At 48.1% G+C, this 20,868-nt stretch overlaps 1 protein-coding gene across 1 annotated transcript in view; it reads left to right on the top strand.

The window, feature by feature from the left end:
* Positions 1-20,868, top strand: part of LOC129706096 (beta-1,4-N-acetylgalactosaminyltransferase 3-like) — a 96,312-nt gene that overhangs the window by 23,640 nt on the left and 51,804 nt on the right. Inside the window, 1 exon segment of the mRNA XM_055650075.1 lies at positions 12,179-12,285. Within this exon segment, the coding sequence (XP_055506050.1) occupies positions 12,179-12,285 (107 nt within the window).

Here is a 20,868-nt window from a genome sequence, read left to right as displayed (position 1 = left end):
GGGAGACTGGTGCACAGACAGCCACCACACACACGGTCCTTGACAGATCTGGGTCAGGATCCAGTGGCATGGAGTCCAAGACGACCGGAGACCCTTCATCCGCCTTCCCAGCCGTTGTGACGCTCCACTAAGGTCAGCCATCGTCCTCCGCCTGTTCCACCGTTGAGGTCTTGGTTGGATTTGCTCTTTGTCAGAGACCTCCCCCCTCGACCTTACCGCCATGGGTGGCCCTACCAGTAGCGTAGCTCCAGACGGCATCGCTCTCAGGATCTCAGGTCCACACAAGCTTCACCACGACAAGGTGACAATCCACGGAGGTTTGAGATCCCATGCAGGTGTGAATGGACAAATCCTAATAACCATATAACAATTACAGCACGGAAACAGGCCACTCGGCCCTTCTAGTCCGTGCCGAACACGTATTCTCACCTAGTCCCATCTACCTGCACTTAGACCATAACCCTCCATTCCTTTCCCGTCCATATACATATCCAATTTATTTTTAAATGATAAAAACGAACCTGCCTCCACCACCTCCACCAGAAGCTCATTCCACACAGCTACCACTCTCTGAGTAAAGAAGTTCCCCCTCATGTTACCCCTAAACTTTTGTCCCTTAATTCTCAAATCATGTCCTCTTAGTTGAATCTTCCCTACTCTCAGTGGGAAAAGCTTATCCACGTCAACTCTGTCTATCCCTCTCATCATTTTAAAGACGTCTATCAAGTCCCCCCCTTAACCTTCTGCGCTCCAAAGAATAAAGCCCTAACTTGTTCAACCTTTCTCTGTAACATGGGTGCTGAAACCCAGGCAACATTCTAGTAGATCTCCTCTGTACTCTCTCTATTTTGTTGACGTCTTTCCAATAATTTGGCGATCTAATGATCTGCTGGAGTCCACGGAGAAGGGTTTTACAGCAGTATTGTTGGAGCACTGATCTGCTGGACCCACGCCAGTTTAGACTGACCAAGTTTGGCATCTTCCCGCGTTACACTGGGGACTAAACATTGCAAGGGAGAGGCAAGTTTGAATAAGCTCCTAATCTCGGAGATACATCATGGAAACACTGAGTCCACGCCGACCAGCGATGGCCCGCTCACTCCAGTTCTACATGATCCCACTTTCTCATCCACTCCCTGCACACTAGGGGGCAATTAACCAACAAACCCGCGCGCCTTTGGGATGTGGGGGGAAACCGGAGCGCCTGGAGGAAGCCCACGTGGTCACAGGGAGAACGTGCAAACTCCACGCAGACAGCACCTGGGTTCAGGATCAAATCCAGATCTCTGGCGCTGTGAGGCAGCAGCTCTACCCGCTGCGCTACTGTGTATATATTTAAACAGATTCAATCAATTTAATTTCCAAATAGTTTTCAGTTCAGTGGTGTTTCATTGTCAATAAGCGTTCAACGTGCGAATGTTGGGTAGTCACAAACATAGAAAATAGAAACATAGACAATAGGTGCTGGAGTAGGTCATTCGGCCCTTCGAGCTTGCACCGCCATTCAGTATGATCATGGCTGATCATCCAACTCAGTATCCTGTACCTGCCTTCTCTCCATACCCCCTGATCGCTTTAGCCACAAGGGCCACATCTAACTCCCTCTTAAATATAGCCAATGAACTGTGGCCTCAACTACCCTCTGTGGCAGAGAATTCCAGAGATTCACCACTCTCTGTGTGAAAAATGATTTTCAACATTTGATACAGTGGCGCTGTTGGTAGAGCTATTGTCTTACAGCGCCAGAGACTCAGGTTCGATCCTGACCCGAGCTGCTGTCTGTGTGGAGTTTGCACTCTTTGTGCGCGGAGTTTACGCACGCAACTCCCCGGGACCTCGTGGGTTTCCTCTGGGTGCTCCGGTTTCCTCCCACACCCCCTAAAACGTAGGTTAATCGGCCCTCGGGTGGGTGAGAAAGTGGGATAGCACAGAGATAGTGTGAACGGGCGATCGATGGTGGGTGTGGACTCAATGGGCCGAATGGCCTTTTTCCCTGCTGTATCTCTAAACGAAACTAAACTTTGACGGCCAAGAGCTGTGGAATGGCGGGCTGCCAAGGCTGGTTTGGGATTTATGATCAGGAGGTCATATTTGAGCTGGGCTTGGCCGGTCAAATTGGAATTAGCTTCCTTAAAGTTGTTGCCAGGAGATCTGTTTAAAGTAGATTAAATAATTTAGTGGGTTTAAGGTGGGCATTGGCTGCAGCTCGCTGCATTAGTCATGGTTGGCAACATTGGTTGGATACATGGTTGGAGACATGTATGAAACCCGTGGTCTGACATTATAGTGGTTAGAGGCATCCAGTTGTCGGATACTGGTTTCACAATAGCTGCTAGTCAGAGGGCAGAGGTGAATCTGTGGAATTCTTTGCCACGGACGGCTGTGGAGGCCACGTCAATGGATATTTCTAAGGCGGAGTTAGATCGATTTTTGTTTAAGATGCTGGAAAAATTGAAGGTAGACACAAAAATGCTGGAGGAACTCAGCGGGTGAGGCAGCATCTATGGAGAGAAGGAATAGGCCAAGTTTCGGGTCAAGACCCTTCTTCAGACTGACAGAGATAGATACATTTTTGATTAGTGCGGGTGTCAGGGGTTATGGGGAGAAGGCAGGAGAATGGTGTTAGAAGGGGGAAATAGATCAGCCATGATTGAATGGCGGAGTAGTCCCGACGGGCCGAATGGCCTAATTCTGCTCCTATCACTTATGAACTTTTATGCATGCCACTCTTGTGGTTTGAAAACATTGTTGTGGATCCATCTCCAGAGCTGTTTTGTGAGAGTCAAGAATTGGTGACTTTGTGTGGCACAGTGGTACAGCAGTAGAGTTGCTGCCTCACAGCGCCAGAGACCCCGGGTTCGATCCCGACTACGGGCGCTGTCTGTACGGAGCTTGTGCACGTTCTCCCCGTGACCTGCGTGGGTTTTCTCCGGGCGCCCCGGTTTCCTCCCACCCACGTACAGGTTTGTAGGTTCACGAAAAAAAGCTGGAGAAACTCAGCGGGTGCAGCAGCATCTATGGAGCGAAGGAAATAGGTAACGTTTCGGCCCGAAACCCTGAAGGAAATAGGCAACGTTTCGGGCCGAAACCCTTCTTCAGACTGACTGATGGGGGGGGGTGGGGGGGGGGGGGGGGGGGGGGGGGGGGGGGGGGGGAGAAGAAAGGAAAAAGGAGGAGGAGCCCGAAGGCTGGGGGATGGGAGGAGACAGCAAGGACTAACAAAATTGGGGGATATAGTACTGTAATACTATATAGGAGGAAAGAGGTCCTTATGCAGTTGTACAGAGCCCTAGTGAGACCACACCTGGAGTATTGAGTGCAGTTTTGGTGAATTTGAGGAAGGACATTTTTGCTATTGAGGGAGTGCAGCGTAGGGAGAATTGGGAGAATTTTGTAGGTTAATTGTCTTGGTATAAATGTAGAATTGTCGTGTGTGTGTGTGTGTGTGTGCGTGCGTGTGTGTGCGTGTGCGTGTGGGGTAGAGTTAATGTGCGGCCATCGCTGGCCGGCGCAGACCTGATGGGCCGAAGGGCCTGTTTCCACGCTGTATGGAACCTAAACAGAACTGATAAATGCAAAGGGTTGTGGCACGAGGCAAGACCAAATGGAACGTTTGAAAGAAATCTGATCGGAGGACGGCTTTATTTAATCACGGAGGCAAAGATGAAATCTGTCCCCAGTTTGGAAGAAGACATTCTGTTCTTGTAACGTGAAAGGCATATTTACAGTGCAGTGTGTTTGTGTGGTATGTTTCCTTGGTGTAAAAAAACCTACACAAGCCCGTTTATTCCATCTCTCCACGTAGCTAATAGCCTCCGATCCAGAAAATAGACTCAAAGCACTGGAGTAACTGCAGATTACTGATTCAATCTTTATTGTCATTGTGCAGTGTACAGTACAGAGACAACAAAATGCAGTTAGTAATGAACAGCAGAATATAATAATAATAATAATAATATATTTTATTGTCATTGCACATAAAAGCACATTGATAGCAAAAGGATTTGATTCTAGGAGCAGGGAGGTTCTACTGCAGTTGTACAGGGTCTTGGTGAGACCACACCTGGAGTATTGCGTACAGTTTTGGTCTCCTAATCTGAGGAAAGACATTCTTGCCATAGAGGGAGTACAGAGAAGGTTCATCAGACTGATTCCTGGGATGGCAGGACTTTCATATGAAGAAAGACTGGATAGACTCGGCTTGTACTCGCTAGAATTCAGAAGATTGAGGAGGGATCTTATAGAAACTTACAAAATTCTTAAGGGGTTGGACAGGCTAGATGCAGGAATATTATTCCCGATGTTGGGGAGTCCAGAACAAGGGGTCACAGTTTTGGGGAATTTGAGGAACGACATTCTTGCTATTGAGGGAGTGCAGCGTAGGTTCACCAGGTTAATTCCCAGGATGGCGGGACTGTCTAATGCTGAGAGAATGGAGTGGCTGGGCTTGTATACTCTGGAATTTAGAAGGATGAGAGGGGATCTTATTGAAACATACAAGATTATTAAGGGTTTGGGCACGCTAGAGGTGGGAAACATGTTCCCGATGTTGTGGGACTCCAGAACCAGGGGCCACACAGTTTAAGAATAAGGAGTAAGCCATTTAGAACGAAGACGAGGAAACACTTTTTCTCACAGAGAGTGGTGAGTCTGTGGAATTCTCTGCCTCAGAAGGCGGTGGAGGCCGGTTCTCTGGATGTTTTCAAGAGAGAGCTAGACGGGGCTCTTAAAGATAGCGGAGTCAGGGGATATGGGGAGAAGGCAGGAGCGGGGTACTGATTGGGGATGATCAGCCGTGATCACGTCGAATGGCGGTGCTGGCTCGAAGGGCCGAATGGCCTATCCTGCCCCTATTGTCTGTTGTCTAATGGTCAAACGTAGTTGTACCCTTGTGTTTCTGGCAGACGAGTGTGGCCATAATATTCAGTGGCTGCAGCCAGCACACGGTATGCTGCCTGATCCCAGAGCTCTGGCATGCGTTTGCCATTTCTGCTGTTGTGTTAGCCTTGTGACTTGTAGGGTTGTGATAAATATCGACACATCGCAGAGTTGTTTACCTGTTGCCCTTTGCTTACCGTTACACCACAGTTGATATTTTACGCTGAGGGCTCCCGGGATTTTCTGGCCCGGCTCCAGAGTTGCACATCCTGAATTCTTGAAATTCCTGGTGAATCAACCCACTGCTTGGGGCATCCACCGCACACTGCTGGGCAAAGTTTGCACAGCAAGAGATATCGACTTCAGGCTGAGTGTTGGAGAGCGGAGGGGTCCAGGGGAGGTACATAGTCGCGTGACATTGTGGGTAGCTCATTCAGCCACTACAGAACGCTGCTGCTCAACTCCTCTCAAAGACCAAGACAGTGGATCGCATCACTCCACTTTTGAGGTCTTCACACTGGCTTCCAGTCTGTCAAAGAAGTGATTTAAAATATTACTGCTGGTTTATAAAGCACTGAATGATTCAGGGACAAAATACGTTTGTGATCCTCTGCTACATCACGAACCATCCAGACCTCTGAGGTCATCTGGGTCAGGTCTGCTTCCTGTCCCAGAGTCAGAATTAAACATGGAGAAGCAGCGTTTAGTTTTTATGCTCCACATACACGGAACAAACTTCCAGAAAAACGCAGGGACCGCTCCAACTCTCAGTTACTTTAAATCGGGCTGAAGACTTTTCTGATTTTAATTAATTTAGATTTATTCATTTCTTACACTGCACCGTAACTTTTATTCTTGTGTTTTATACTTGTTTTATTCTGTTTTTATTTTCTATCCTTTTTAATGACTGTTTTTAATTGCTTTAGATCGTTATTTAATGCTTTGTGTGAAACACTTTGACTTGCCTTGTTGCTGAAATGTGCGATATAAACAAACTTGCTGAAGGTGGTCGAAGGCTATTGGCAAATTGTCCGCCTTTAGTCAGAGTATTGAGTACAGAGTGCCGTAGTAACTCAGTGGGTCAGGCAGCATCTGTGGAGAACATGGATTGGTGATGTTTCACAGAGTGCTGGAGTAACTCAGCAGGTCAGGCAGCATCTGTGGAGAACATGGATAGGTGACGTTTCACAGAGTGCTGGAGTAACTCAGTGGGTCAGGCAGCATCTGTGGCTCTAAGGAAATAGGCAACGTTTTGGGCCGGAAGCCTTAAGGGTTTCGTCCCGAAACGTTGTCTATTTCCAGAAGGATTTCGGCCCGAAACGTTGCCTATTTCCTTAGCTCCATAGATGCTGCTGCACCATAACTCAGCGGGTCAGGCAGCATCTATGGAGAACATGGATAGGTGACGTTTCACAGAGTGCTGGAGTAACTCAGCGGGTCAGGCAGCATCTGTGGAGAACATGGATAGGTGACGTTTCACAGAGTGCTGGAGTAACTCAGAGGGCCAGGCAGCATCTGTGGAATTCTCTGCCTCAGTGGGTGGTGGAGGTCGGTTCTCTGGATGCTTTCAAGAGAGAGCTAGATAGGGCTCTTAAAATTGGCGGAGTCAGGGGATATGGGGAGAAGGCAGGAACGGGGTACTGATTGGGGATGATCAGCCATGATCACATTGAATGGCGGTGCTGGCTCGAAGGGCCGAATGGCCTACTCCTGCACCTGTTGTCTATCTTTGGAGAACATGGATAGGTGACGTTTCACTCTGGGCATGGGAATGTGTCCACAACCCTCTGCAGCTTCCTGCAGTCTTGGCAGCTCTTGCCCCATAACAAGGTGTGATGCAACCTGCCATGATGCTTTCCTCTCTCAGTCCGTCGAAGGGTCTCGACCCGAAGCGTCACCCGTTCCTTCCCTCCACAGATGCCACCTGACCCCCCCCCCGAGTTACTCCAGCTCTTTGTGTCTTATCTTCGGTGTAAACCAGCATCTGCAGTTCCCTTCCTACACAGTTGTACAGGGTCTTGGTGAGACCACACCTGGAGTATTGCGTACAGTTTTGGTCTCCAAATCTGAGGAAGGACATTATTGCCATAGAGGGAGTACAGAGACGGTTCACCAGACTGATTCCTGGGATGTCAGGACTGTCTTATGAAGAAAGACTGGATAGACTTGGTTTATACTCTCTAGAATTTAGAAGATTGAGAGGGGATCTTATAGAAACTTACAAAATTCTTAAGGGGTTGGACAGGCTAGATGCAGGAAGATTGCTCCCGATGTTAGGGAAGTCCAGGACAAGGGGTCACAGCTTAAGGATAAGGGGGGAAATCCTTTAAAACCGAGATGAGAAGAACTTTTTTCACACAGAGAGTTGTGAATCTCTGGAACTCTCTGCCACAGAGGGTAGTTGAGGCCAGTTCATTGGCCCAGTGCCGACAAACACTCATCATAGGTTAACCCTACTAATTCCTGGGATCGACCCAGCGGGTGAAGCAGCATCTGTGGAGCGAAGGAAATAGGTGACGTTTCGGGTCGAGACCCTTCCGGGTCTCGACCCGAAACGTCGCCTATTTCTTCGCTCCATAGATGCTGCCTTGCCCGCTGAGTGGCTATTAGGGCGGTCACGGTCAAAACGTTGCCTAGAGTTGCTGCCTTACACCGCTTGCATAGCCAGCTCCCGGGTTCGATCAAGATTGTTAAGCGCTGACACGTACGGGAGGCAGGTTCTCATGGTGGGTTTTCTCTGAGATATTCCAGAACCAGGGGCCACACACACTCCAAAGAATACAGGTTTGCAAGTAGATTAGAACGGTGACGAGGTAAAATTTCCCTACAGAGATGTGTTAGTGTGCGGGGATCTCTTGCTCAGAGCGGTGGAGGCCGGTTCGCTGGATGCTTTCAAGAGGGAGCTGTAGGGCTCTGAAAAAAACTAAGTCAGGGGATATGGGGAGAAGGCTTTTCCTCCACACGGGGTAGGGCTGCCATTGTGGGGGGTCGGGGCTGAGTCACCCTTGATCACGTGGAATGAACTGGATGCTGGTTTACACCGAAGGCCGGTACAAAATGGTGGCATGCAGGCCCAGTGCCGACAAACGCTCATCATAGGTTAACCCTACTAATTTCAGGGATCAACCCAGCGGGTGAGGCAGCATCTGTGGAGCGAAGGAAATAGGTGACGTTTCGGGTCGAGACCCGGAAGGGTCTCGACCCGAAACGTCGCCTATTTCTTCGCTCCAGCAGATGCTGCCTCACCCGCTGAGTTTGTGAAGGGTCCACGAAACATGCCTATTTCTTCGCTCCATAGGTTGTCTAGCAGATCATTTCTGCATGTTTGTCGAAGGGTCTCGACCCGGAACGTTGCCTGTGGGCTTCGTGGGGAAAGATGCTGCCTGGAAGTAAAATGAGGGCTTGGACACGCTAGCAGGCAGGAAACATGTGCCCGATGTTCAGGGCAACTTCAGAATGGGGTCACACATTTAAAGAATAAGGGGACAACCATTTAGAAAAGACGAGGCACTTTTTCTCACAGAGAGTGGTATGTGTCTATTGGAATTCTCTGCCTCAGTTTAGTGGTGGAGGCCGGTTCTTTGGATGCTTTCAAGAGAGAGCTAGATAGGGCTCTTAAAAATAGCGGAGTCAGGGGATATGGGGAGAAGGCAGGAACGGGGTACTGATTGGGGATGATCAGCTATGATCACATTGAATGGCGGTGCTGGCTCGAACCCGAATGGCCTACTCCTGCACCTATTCAATATGATCTATTGAGATTCATCCAGCAATTTTGTCTACCTTCGATTTTTCTCCCCATATCCCCTGACTCTTCTTTTTTGAAGAATTCCTGGGATCATTCTTGTTACCTCCTCTGGACCCTCTCCAGAGGCAGCACATCCTTCCTCAATATGATTGAAGGCCACAGCATGGGATAGGAAAAGATAGGCCCATTGTCCTAACAGATCTATTTCGGCATGTCACACCTAGGCTCAGGAAGGAATCCCACTTCTCATCTGTGGGGAACAGAAGGGGGCAATTTACAGAGAGCAGCATGTAACCTACAAGGACACACGTGCTTGGCATGTTCAGTGGGAAACCGGAGGATGAGGAAACAGATTCTAAACAACAGTGGATAAAGTACAAAATACCAAGGCGTCATTTCTCCAATCAGATTTATGTGACTATTTCGAGTTTTAGTTTAGTTTAGAGATACAGCATGGACCAGGCCCTTCGGCCCATCGAATCCATTGAATCAGGGGACTCGTAAATTTAGAATGGTGTGTTTTTAATATAGAAAATAGGTGCAGGAGTAGGCCATTCGGCCCTTCGAGCCAGACCGACATTCAATGTGATCATGGCTGATCATCCCCAATCAGTACCCCAGTTCCTGCCTTCTCCCCATATCCCCTGACTCCGCTATTTTTAAGAACCCTATCTAGCTCTCTCTTGAAAGCATCCAGAGAACCGGCCTCCACCGCCCTCTGAGGCAGAGAATTCCACAGACTCACCACTCTCTGTGAGAAAAAGTGTTTCCTATATTCTTGTCTCCGTTCTAAATGGCTTACACCTTATTCTTAAACTGTGTGTGTGGCCCCTGGTTCTGGACTCCCCCAACATCGGGAACATGTTTCCTGCCTCTAGCGTGTCCAAGCCCTTAACAATCTTATATGTTTCAATGAGATGCCCTCTCATCCTTCTAAACTCCAGAGTGTACAAACCCAGCTGCTCCATTCTCTCAGCGTATGACAGTCCCGCCATCCCGGGAATTAACCTTGTGAACCTACGCTGCACCACCTCAATAGCAAGAACGCCCCCAACATCGGGAACATGTTTCCTGCCTCTAGTGCGTCCAAGCCTTTAACAATCTTATACGTTTCAACGTTTTAACATGGGCTATGAATCTGTAAAGGCGCCGTTGTATAATAGTTGGATTCAAGTGCTGGGCCCACTGTGCAAGAAGCAGTTCTTAAAATAACACCAAAAATCGGCTACCGGAGCCAAGCTGCAAGCCCTGGGTCTCTTAAAATAGTAAGCGGCTTTGGATAAGTATTCGAGGTATAAATATAGGAAAGCCTTTGAGTAATTCCAACGTGAGGAATGTGTGGAGAGGATTTTCACAGTAACCACGCTTGTTTGAAACCACTGTATGAGTCTAGAAATGAATTCCTATGAATTATGTATTAGCTGTAACCAGCCAAAGTTATTGAGCGCAGGGTGAAACTCTGGTGAAAGGACTTTGAAAACTATTTAATGGATTGATTGAATAACAGCAGGACAAATGAGGAATACTCTTGCATTAATAAACGTCATGCGTTAAGTTTTTAATATTGTCATATGTATCGAGATGCAATAAAGGGCTGTGTTTTGTATGCTATCCAAAGATATCGGATAGTACAAAATGCTGGAGTAACTCAGCGGGTGAGGCAGCATCTCTGGAGAGAAGGAATGGGCGACGTTTCGGGTCGAGACCCTTCGGGAAATGTCGCCCATTCCTTCTCTCCAGAGATGCTGCCTCACCCAGAGTCTTTGTTTCTTTTTAAAAATCTTTTCATTAGTTTTTTTCAAAAACAAAACACAAGACGACAAAAGAACTTTGATAAACATAACAATGATATAGTTACATAGGGATTAGAGTTACATTAATAACACGTTTAACCTAAATATGAGTTCAGTGTCAAAATACACATTGGGTATAGACCTCCCATAGAAATATAGACAATAGGTGCAGGAGTAGGCCCTTCGAGCCTGCACCGCCATTCATTATGATCATGGCTAATCATCCAACTCAGTATCCTGTACCTGTCTTCTCTACATACCCCCTGATCCCTTTAGCCACAAGACTCCCTCTTAAATATAGCCAATGAACTGGCCTTAACTACATTCTGTGGCAGAGAATTCCAGTGGGCCCAGCACTTGAATTCAACTATTTTACAACAGCACCTTTACAGATTCACAGCCCACGTTAAAACATTGAAACATATAAGATTGTTAAGGGCTTGGACACACTAGAGGCAGGAAACATGTTCCCGATGTTGGGGGAGTCCAGAACCAGGGGCCACACACAATTCCACAGATTCACCACTCTCTGTGTAAAAAATGTTTTTCTCATCTCGGTCCTAAAAGATTTCCCCTTTATCCGTAAACTGCGACCCCTTGTTCTGGACTTCCCCAACATCGGGAACAATCGTCCTGCATCTAGCCTGTCCAACCCCTTAAGAATTTTGTCAGTTTCTATAAGATCCCCCCTCAATCTTCTAAAATCTAGCGAGTACAAGCCGTGTCTATCCAGTCATTCTTCATATGAAAGTCCTGACATCCCAGGAATCAGTGTGGTGAACCTTCTCTGTACTCCCTCTGTGGCCTGGTCTTTGTAAATATAGTTAGGTGTTTTAAAGAGAACTTGTATATATGCGGTGGGGAAGCACCGGTTCAGGACTTACCTGGACTTTACCTTGTCTGAACATCTGGACACCCGCAGTGGCGACTACGGAGGATTGGGGTCCCGACCATGGGGGAAAATAGAGGAGGACTGGTCAAATGTTTGTGCCTTCCACCTCAGTGATGAATGCTGTGGTGGATGTTTGTGTTAAATTTTTTGTTGTGGTTTTTGTGTGTTTTATTTTTTTAATTGTATCGCTGCTGGCAAATTCATTTCACTTGCAATTTGGGTGAGGCATCTATACATCATAATCAATGTCAATGTCAACTTTATTCGTCACATGCACGCAAAGGTGCAGTGAAATGAATTTGCCAGCAGCGATACACTTAAAAAAAGAACACACACACACAATAGAATGTAACACGAACATCCACCCATGAGCAAGGGAGGTGGAATGGCTGAACTGAATTTGCTGAACCAAGACAAGTTCCTTGTATGTGAATACGTGGCAATCAACTTACTTACTGTATTGCCTTTATTGTCCAGGTAAGTTCTGAATCAGTGTTTCCCCACCGCATATATATATAAGTTCTCTGTTAAACACTTAACTACATGTTTGAGTTAAATGCTATTGTGTGTTGTGTTGTTCTTTTTTTAAGTGTATCGCTGCTGGCAAATTCATCTCACTGCACCATCTCTCCCTCCTAACCCCAATTCTCCTGCCTTCTCCCCATGACCTCCTGAGTTACTCGAGCACTTTGTGTCTATCCTTGTTCCTGACTTCATTCTTCTCGTTATTCATTTTGCAAGCAGCAGCATTAATCTCTCCCCAAGGAACGAAGGAACCTGGCGACTGTTTGTGTCCTTATTAATCTCCAGGTGGCTGTCACTTTTGCAATCTGGCGATGAACTAATTGTTGTCTCGTCCTTTTTCAGTATTCAGTGACTGGAGTGAACGGCTGCAGGGACAAGGGATCAAAGTCCCTGGAGTTGACCGTGACTTGGAGTTCTATCACCAAAGAAAGGAGGGGGGACTAAATGAGGTAAACCTGTGGTCATTCATTACTTTTTTTTTTCTTTAGAATATTAGACTAGGCTCGAAGGGCTGAATGGCCTACTCCTGCACCTATTGTCTATGTTTCTATAAAGGTAAAGATGTCATAGAACTTGCGAGCAGTTTGGGCCCATCTCTGAGGAAGGATGTACTGTCTTTGGGCAGGGTCCACAGGAGGTTTTACAAGATGATTCTGGGCATGACTGGGTTAATGTTTGTGGAGAACCTGTAGGCCTCTGGGCCTGTAGGGGCCGCGTGCATTTGGCCCGAATGCTTCCCGCGGTGGGGCCCGCAGCTGCAGACTGGGAACACGGCCCGGAGCCTTTATCGAGGAGCCGCCGTCTCCATGCCTCCCGGATCGCCACCGAGAAGCAGGGGCCTCGCGGGTCGGAGTCTGGGTTGGCGGAGCCTGCGGCTGGAGGGAGGGGGGGCGTGAAGTGGGGGCGGCAACAGCGGGGGAGGGGGGGGCCTCGGCAGCGGTGAAGGGCCTGTCCCACTTGCGTATGTTTGGCGCGACCAAACGGAAGCGGAGATCACGCTAAGTTCGCGCGTGACATCATTTGCGTCATGCTTACCAATCAGCTGGGCAGGAGGCAGGCCGACTGAATTTGGGCGGTGATGTCATCGCGCAACGCCACGTCCTCAAGCCGCTGCGTACGACCGCAAAGCGCCTGCGTGCCGACAGGCCGTTGGCGCGCGAAGATTTCGGCCACTGCAAGAATTTCGGAGCCACGCGCGATGTCGGGACCAGCTGAATGGCTGCAACTCCGCGCTTCTAAGTGGGACCGGCCCCGCGCGGCCATATACGGTGCCCGTTCGCCTCAAGAGGCCACAAGGCCGCGTAATTTGCGAGCCAAGGTTGCGTAAGTGGGACAGGCCGTTGAAGCCTGGCGGTGGCGGTGGTGCTTTTCCACCTGCTATACCTGCCACAGGTAGGTGATTAATGGGGAACAACACTAATCTAGCCTGAGCTGAGGAAACCTTCAACGTGCTTGTGTTGTTGCTACCTCTGGGGCTACAGTGACAATTCTCCAATTTGGTAGCTGCAGTCTCTGGAGGATTCTCTTGTTTGTTACAGCTTTGTGTTCATCGCAGCCGACAAAGCACCTTGTCTGAACTCTGTGTGGGAAGGGACTGCAGATACTGGATCAGTTCAGTGTAGTTTATTGTCATGTGTACCAAGGTACAGTGAAAAGCTTTTGTTGCGCGCTGACCAGTTTAAAACCAAAGAGAGAGGCACAAACTACTGGAGTAACTCAGTGGGTCGGGTAGGGTCTCTGGAGAGAAGGAAGATGAGACCTTTAATCTTAACTCTTCCTGGTTTAGGACAATTATTAGACATTTCTCTTCGAGTTGCATACAGTTATGATGGTGCAGCGGGTAGTGCTGCTGCCTCACAACGCCAGAGAGCCGGGTTCGATTCTGACCTCGGGTGCTGTCTGTGTGTGTGGTGTTTGCACGTTGCCCCTGTGGACCGCGTGGGTTTCCTCCGGGTGCTCCGGTTTCCCCCCACATGTCAAAGACGGGCGGGGAGTTTGTAGTTCAGTCGAGTCGGCCCTCTGTAAATTGCCCCCCTAGTGTGCAGGGCAGTGGGTGGCAAACTCAGTTTGGGTCACGGGCCGGATTGGGCAAAATGTGACTTTGTCCGCGGGCAGGACCCGTTGTGCACAGGCTAACATCAGTCAGCCAGCCAGCCCGAGGCCAAGGGGAGCTCAGCGCCGCCATCTTGTCTGTTTGACAGCGGTTGCTGGGAGCAACCGTCCCCATGGCAACCGCGGGCCAATCGCGGAGTGGGGGACGCGAGCGCCCAAACCGGCGCAGCGGGCGGTACAGACAGCGGTGGGAGAGAGAGAGAGGGATAGCGTGGCGAGAGAGAGAGAGAGCGCGGTTGGCGAGAGAGAGAGAGAGAACGCGGTGGGCGAGAGAAAGAGAGCGCGATGGGGGGCGAGAGAGAGAGAGAGAGAGAGCGAGAGAGAGAGAGAGAGAGAGATAGAGAGCGAGAGAGAGAGAGGGAGAGAGAGAGAGAGAGAGCGCGGTGAGAGAGAGAGAAAGAGCGCGGTTGGAGAGAGTTAGCGGCTGCCGTACAGATACATAATAAATGGTCGTGAATATATATATTTTTCCCCACAAATTATCCCAGGGGCCGGATTGGACCCTTCGTGGGCCGGATGTGGCCCGGGGGCCGGTAGTTTGACAGCCCTGGTGTAGGGAGTGGACGAGAAAGTGGGATAACACAGAACTAGTGTGAACGGGTGTGATCCATGGTCGGGGCCGGTTTCCACGCTGTAACCTCCAATGAATCAATCCATTTTTGTTCCAGTTTCCATTATTGACGGTTGGATGATGAATGACAATGTTAGGTTTTTCCTGATTGAACACTGGCCAGTCGCCCTGATCGCAAATCAGAAAGCTCGAGCTTTCCTGTATCATTGTAGATAAAGAACGGCCCCTTCTTCATCTGCTCCCCTTATCCCTGTCGACATGAACATTTTAACGTGGGTAGCAGCCAGCATTGGCTTCCCTTGCCTTCCACTCCCCTGCCAATTGCTCTCTAATTGGCAATACAGCTTGGGTGATGTAATCCAACTTGCCTTCAAACATGCTGAACAAAATTAAATGGAAATTCAATACCAGTCCCTCACCGCTGGGAACTAATTGGTGGATTAATTTTCCTCTTGTTATGCTCTCGGTTTTTATTTTATTTTTTATTTTTTGAATTTGTTTTATTGGAAGCAATTGTACAAGAATAAAACGAACAGCACCAGAGTTGTGCAATTTTCACGTACAGACTCATTTTTAACATTTTATAAATTGGTGCATACATTTTTTAAAAAAAAAGAGAAAAAATGAAGAAAAAGAAGAAAGATACACAACTACCAAAAAAGGGCAAGAAGAAAAAAAAAGAGAAAATAGAAAAAAAAAACCCAAAACAGAGATATGTCCCAATGTCCTTCACCCCCCCCATTCACCCATCCCGAGCATCGGTTTTAAATTTGTGTTCAACCATTCTATGTTGAAGAAATTCAGTGAAAGGAGACCATGTTTTGGAGAATTGGTCTACAGCCAAGACAAACATAGAAACATAGAAACTAGGTGCAGGAGTAGGCCATTCGGCCCTTCGAGCCTGCACCGCCATTCAATATGATCATGGCTGATCATCCAACTCAGTATCCCGTACCTGCCTTCTCTCCATACCCCCTGATCCCCTTAGCCACAAGGGCCACATCTAACTCCCTCTTAAATATAGCCAATGAACTGGCCTCAACTACCCTCTGTGGCAGAGCAGAGAGTTCACCACTCTCTGTGTGAAAAAAGTTCTTCTCATCTCGGTTTTAATGTCTAATGTTAGCCTAATGTTTTCTAAATGTAATGTCCTGGACATGTCTGTAATCCACACCTTCACTGTGGGGACTGTTGTCTTTTTTCCAGAGTTCGAGTAAGAGTTTCTTCGCAGTTATTAGGCCGTGGTCAAGGAAGCGTCTTTGAAATATCGTTAACTTAGAACAGGCCTCTGACATTCCTAAAGTTATTAGTTTTTGTATCTGAGTCCAGTTTGATTTTGAGTGTTTTAGAGAATATTCCCAATGCTCTTGGTTTTTAGATGGGTGAAAAAACAGCAAATTCAAACTTGAGACATGTGATTGTTGCTCATCAGTTTTTTATTTGAGATTGGAGTCTTCAAATGATTTCTGGCATCAGAATCAGAATCAGACTTTATTCGCCAAGTATGTTTTGCAACGTACGAGGAATTTCATTTCTGGCATGTGTACGATATGGGTCCATAGTTTAGTTTCATTGTCTGTAACTTGTTTTAGAAACATAGAAACATAGAAAACAGGTGCAGGAGTAGGCCATTCGGCCCTTCGAGCCTGCACCGCCATTCAATATGATCATGGTTGATCATCCAACTCCGTATCCTGTACCTGCCTTATCTCCATACCCCCAGATCCCTTTAGCCACAAGGGCCACATCTAACTCCCTCTTAAATATAGCCAATGAACTGGCCTCAACAACCTTCTGTGACAGAGAGTTCCAGAGATTCACCACTCTCTGTGTGAAAAATATTTTCCTCATCTCGGTCCTAAAGGATTTCCCCTTTATCCTTAAACTGTGACCCCCTAGTTCTGGACTTCCCCAACATCGGGAACAATCTTCCTGCATCTAGTCTGTCCAACCCCTTAAGAATGTTGCAAGTTTCTATAAGATCCCCCCTAAATATTCTAAATTCTAGCGAGTACAAGCCGAGTCTATCCAGTCTTTCTTCATATGAAAGTCCTGCCATCCCAGGAATCAGTCTGGTGAACCTTCTCTGTACTCCCTCTATGGCAAGAATGTCTTTCCTCAGATTAGGAGACCAAAACTGTACGCAATACTCCAGGTGTGGTCTCACCAAGACCCTGTACAACTGCAGTAGAACCTCCTGTTCCTATACTCAAATCCTTTTGCTATGAATGCTAACATACCAAGTCCACACCTAGTCCACAGCTAACAATGGCCTGTTTCCTTTATCTGTATCACCGTCTATTTCTCTCGGTTCCCTCTCCCCTAACTCTCAGTCTGAAGAAGGGTCTCGATCCGAAACGTCACCTATTCCTTTCCACCAGAGATGCTGCCTGACCTGCTGAGTTACTCCAGCTTTTTGTGTCCATTTCATAGTCTAGCAGAGTTTATTGTCACGTGTAGCGAGCTTTTTGTTGCGTGCTATCCAGTCAGCGGAAAGACAATACGTGATTCCAATCGAGCCGTCCACACTGTACAGATACAGAATAAAGGGGAGAGGTTTAGTGCAAGGTAACGTGCGATTAAAGGTCGTCCGAGTGCCTCCAATGAGGTGGATGAGAGGTCAGGACCACTCTAGTTGGTGAGAGGATGGTTCACTTGCCTGATAACAGCCGGGAAGAAACTGTCCCTGAATCTGGAGGTGTGCAGTTTCAAACGTCTGTTCCTCTCATCTGATGGGAGAGGAGAGAAGATGGAGCGACTGGGGTGAGACAATAGACAATAGGTGCGGGAGTAGGCCATTCGGCCCTTCGAGCCAGCACCGCCATTCAATGTGATCATGGCTGATCATCCCCAATCAGTACCCCGTTCCTGCCTTCTCCCCATATCCCCTGACTCCGCTGTCTTTAAGAGCCCTATCTAGCTCTCTCTTGAAAGCATCCAGAGAACCTGCCTCCACCGCCCTCTGAGGCAGAGAATTCCACAGACTCACCACTCTCTGTTTCCTCATCTCCGTTCTAGATGACTTGCCACTTATTCTTAAATTGATGATGCTGCTGGCCTTGCCGAGGCAGCGTAAGGTGTAGATGGAGTCAATGGAAGGAAGGTGGACAAAAGTGCTGGAGAAACTCAGCGGGTGCAGCAGCATCTATGGAGCGAAGGAAATGGGCAACGTTTCGGGCAGAAACCCTTCTTCAGACCGATGGAAGGGAGGTTGGTTTGTGTGATGGGAACCACCAGCAGTTCCCAGCTCGAATGTTTCTTGCTCGATGATCTAGCGGCCTTCATTGTGGAGCTTTGGCACCACCACCCCTTCCCCACTTCCCTCTCAACGTGAAAGTTGCCACGTAATGTAGTCGGCTGGAACGGCACCAGGAACGAAGAGGTTCAGCTATCTGATGAGATGGTCTCCTAAAGACTTGTATAAAACCACGAGAGGGTTAGATCGGGCAGATGCACAAAGTCTCTTGTCCAGTGTTGGGGAATCGAGGACCAGAGGACACAGGTTCAAGGTGAAGGGGAAAAGATTTAATAGGAATCTGAGGGGTAACATTTTCCACACAAAGGGTGGTGGGTGTATGGAACAAGCTGCCGGAGGAGGTAGTTGAGGCTGGGACTATCCCAATGTTTAAGACAATGTTTAGACAGGCACGAGAAGAAATTTTTCACACAGAGAGTGGTGAATCTCTGGAACTCTCTGCCACAGAAGGTATTTGAGGCCAGTTCATTGGCTATATTTAAGAGGGAGTTAGATGTGGCCCTTGTGGCTAAAGGGATCAGAGGGTATGGAGAGAAGGCAGGTACGGGATACTGAGTTGGATGATTAGCTATGATCATATTGAATGGCGGTGCAGGCTCGAAGGGCCGAATGGCCTACTCCTGCACCTAATTTCTATGTTTCTATGTTTCTATGTACATGGATAGGACAGGTGTAGAGGGATATGGACCAAGCGGAGGTAGGTGGGACTAGTGTAGCTGGGACAGGTTGGCCGGTATGGGCAAGTTGGGCCGAAGGGCCTGTTTCCACACTGTATCACTCTATGAGTCCATGACACAGAGACATTTTAAATCATTACAATCACAATGATCAAAATATGAAGGAGATTTGATGAAGTACGTAAGAATATTTGTTTTCGCTGACAGACGAGATGTAGGCCTGTGTGCAGATTTGAAGTAATTAACCAAAAACAAGAGGGAAAAAAGCAAACAGATTTATTTTATACTCCCCAACATGGAAGCAGATTTGGTTTTGTATTTGTAGCGGAATTAATTTTTTGAAGGTTGCAAAGCTTTGGGGGATTGTGGAAGGCAATGGGATAACATGGACAGATCTACTGAAGAGATAGCACAAGCATGGTGGGCAGAATGGCCTCTTTCAGCACCGATTAGTTTAGTTTTGAGATACTGCGCGGAAACAGGCCCCCCGCGCCGACCAGCGGTCCCTGCTCATCAACACGGCTCTGCACACACTAGGGACAATTTGTGTGTACATTTATACCAAGCCAATTCACCTACAAACCTGTAGCTCTTTGTTCTGTTGTGGAGTTGCTTTTAAATCGCCGCTAATTCCACGGCCAACTAACAGCAAACTGTGCCTCTGTGATGCAAATAATCTGGAACGTAACTTTTTTTCTTCCTCTTCTGCTCAGAGCTGTGCTCTTCTCGTTCTATTTCGGGAAGCATTGACATGAATTTTCCACTCTTGCAGCTCTTGGCACCGACATTGCTTCCAGGATATTCCACGTCACAGGGTTGCACTGCAACGCTGACCGATGTGGCCAATGCCGTTGCATTTTTTCAGATTAGATGAGCCGGCCAGGCAGGGTCTTGGGGCCAAGGGCCTGTCCCACTCACGAGATTTTTCTCGGCGACTTGCCGGCACCCGTCGTAGTCGCGGCTTGTGACCGAAATATTTTCAACATGTTGCAAATCCGTCTGCGATCAGAAAACGGCACGACTCTTTGGGCGGCGACTCAGGACCATACAGGCATCACCCCGCATGTGATCATGGCTGATCATCCCCAATCAGTACCCCGTTCCTGCCTTTTCCCCATATCCCGACTCCGCTATCTTCAAGAGCCCTATCCAGCTCTCTCTTGAAAGCATCCAGAGAACCGGCCTCCACCGCCCTCTGAGGCAGAGAATTCCACAGACTCACAACTCTCTGTGTGAAAAAGTGTTTCCTCGTCTCCGTTCTAAATGGCTTACCTCTTATTCTCAAACTGTGGACCCTGGTTCTGGACTCCACCCCCCCCACCCCCAACATCGGGAACATGTTTCCTGCCTCTAGCGTGTCCAAACCCTTGATAATCTTGTATGTTTCAATAAGATGCCCTCTCATCCTTCTAAACTCCAGAGTGTACAAGCCCAGCTGCTCCATTCTCTCAGCATATGACAGTCCCGCCATCCCGGGAATTAACCCGGTGAACCTACGCTGCACTCCCTCAATAGCAAGAATAGCGATATTTGTAACTTAATTGGCTTCTGTAAATTGGCCCTAGTGTGTCATAATGTCATAAGGAATAGGAGCTGAATTAGGCCATTCGGCCCATCTAGTCTCCTCCGCCATTCAGCCTGGCTGCCTAATTCTGCTGCTATAAGTTGTGAATTTATGAATGGGTATGCAAAGGGGAGATCCCAGAGATGCCTAGCGGCATCTCTGGGAACTCCCCTTTCCATACCCATTCATAAATTCATAGGAGCAGGATTAGGCCATTCGGCCCATCAAGTCTACTCCGCCATTCAATCATGGCTGATCTCCCTCCCAACCCCATTCTCCTGCCTTCTCCCTGGGTCACCAATGAGGTGGATAGTAGGTCAGCACTGCTCCCTGGTTGCGGTAAGATGGTTCAGTCACCATGCCACCAGACCTGTGCGTGGTTCCTGCTCTCAGCTCCTACTCATCAAGGCTTTATCTCCTTCACATCCAACAAAGTTATCTTGTCAACAGGATTTATTTTTAGATTGCCAAGATTACCTGCCCGTCTCCAATGAAGAAAGAGTGAAACTTGGACTCATAAAGCACTTTGTTTTATGACATAATAAAGCATTGGTTGCAATTAGTAACTTGGTAACATAGACGTGAGATTGCTTTTGCCGGCTAAGGGGACATGTGCAAAACAAAATGCATCATCCGAGGACGTACACTCCATTGAGGATAAATGGGGATCCTGTGGATAGGGTGAACTGTTTTAAATATCTGGGAGTCCACATCTCCGAGGGTATGACATGGTCATCACACGCCTCAGCACTCGTGAGTAAGGCAAGGCAGCGCCTTTACCACCTCAGGCAATTGAGGAAATTCAGAGTGTCTCCGAGGATCCTCCAGTGCTTCTACGCAGCGGCGGTGGAA

This window comes from Leucoraja erinacea, chromosome 19 (assembly GCF_028641065.1).
Source record: "Leucoraja erinacea ecotype New England chromosome 19, Leri_hhj_1, whole genome shotgun sequence".
Classification (NCBI taxonomy): Eukaryota; Metazoa; Chordata; class Chondrichthyes; order Rajiformes; family Rajidae; genus Leucoraja; species Leucoraja erinaceus.
The sequence above is the reverse complement of the archived record's forward strand: the minus strand, read 5'-3'. Positions and strand labels throughout refer to the sequence as shown.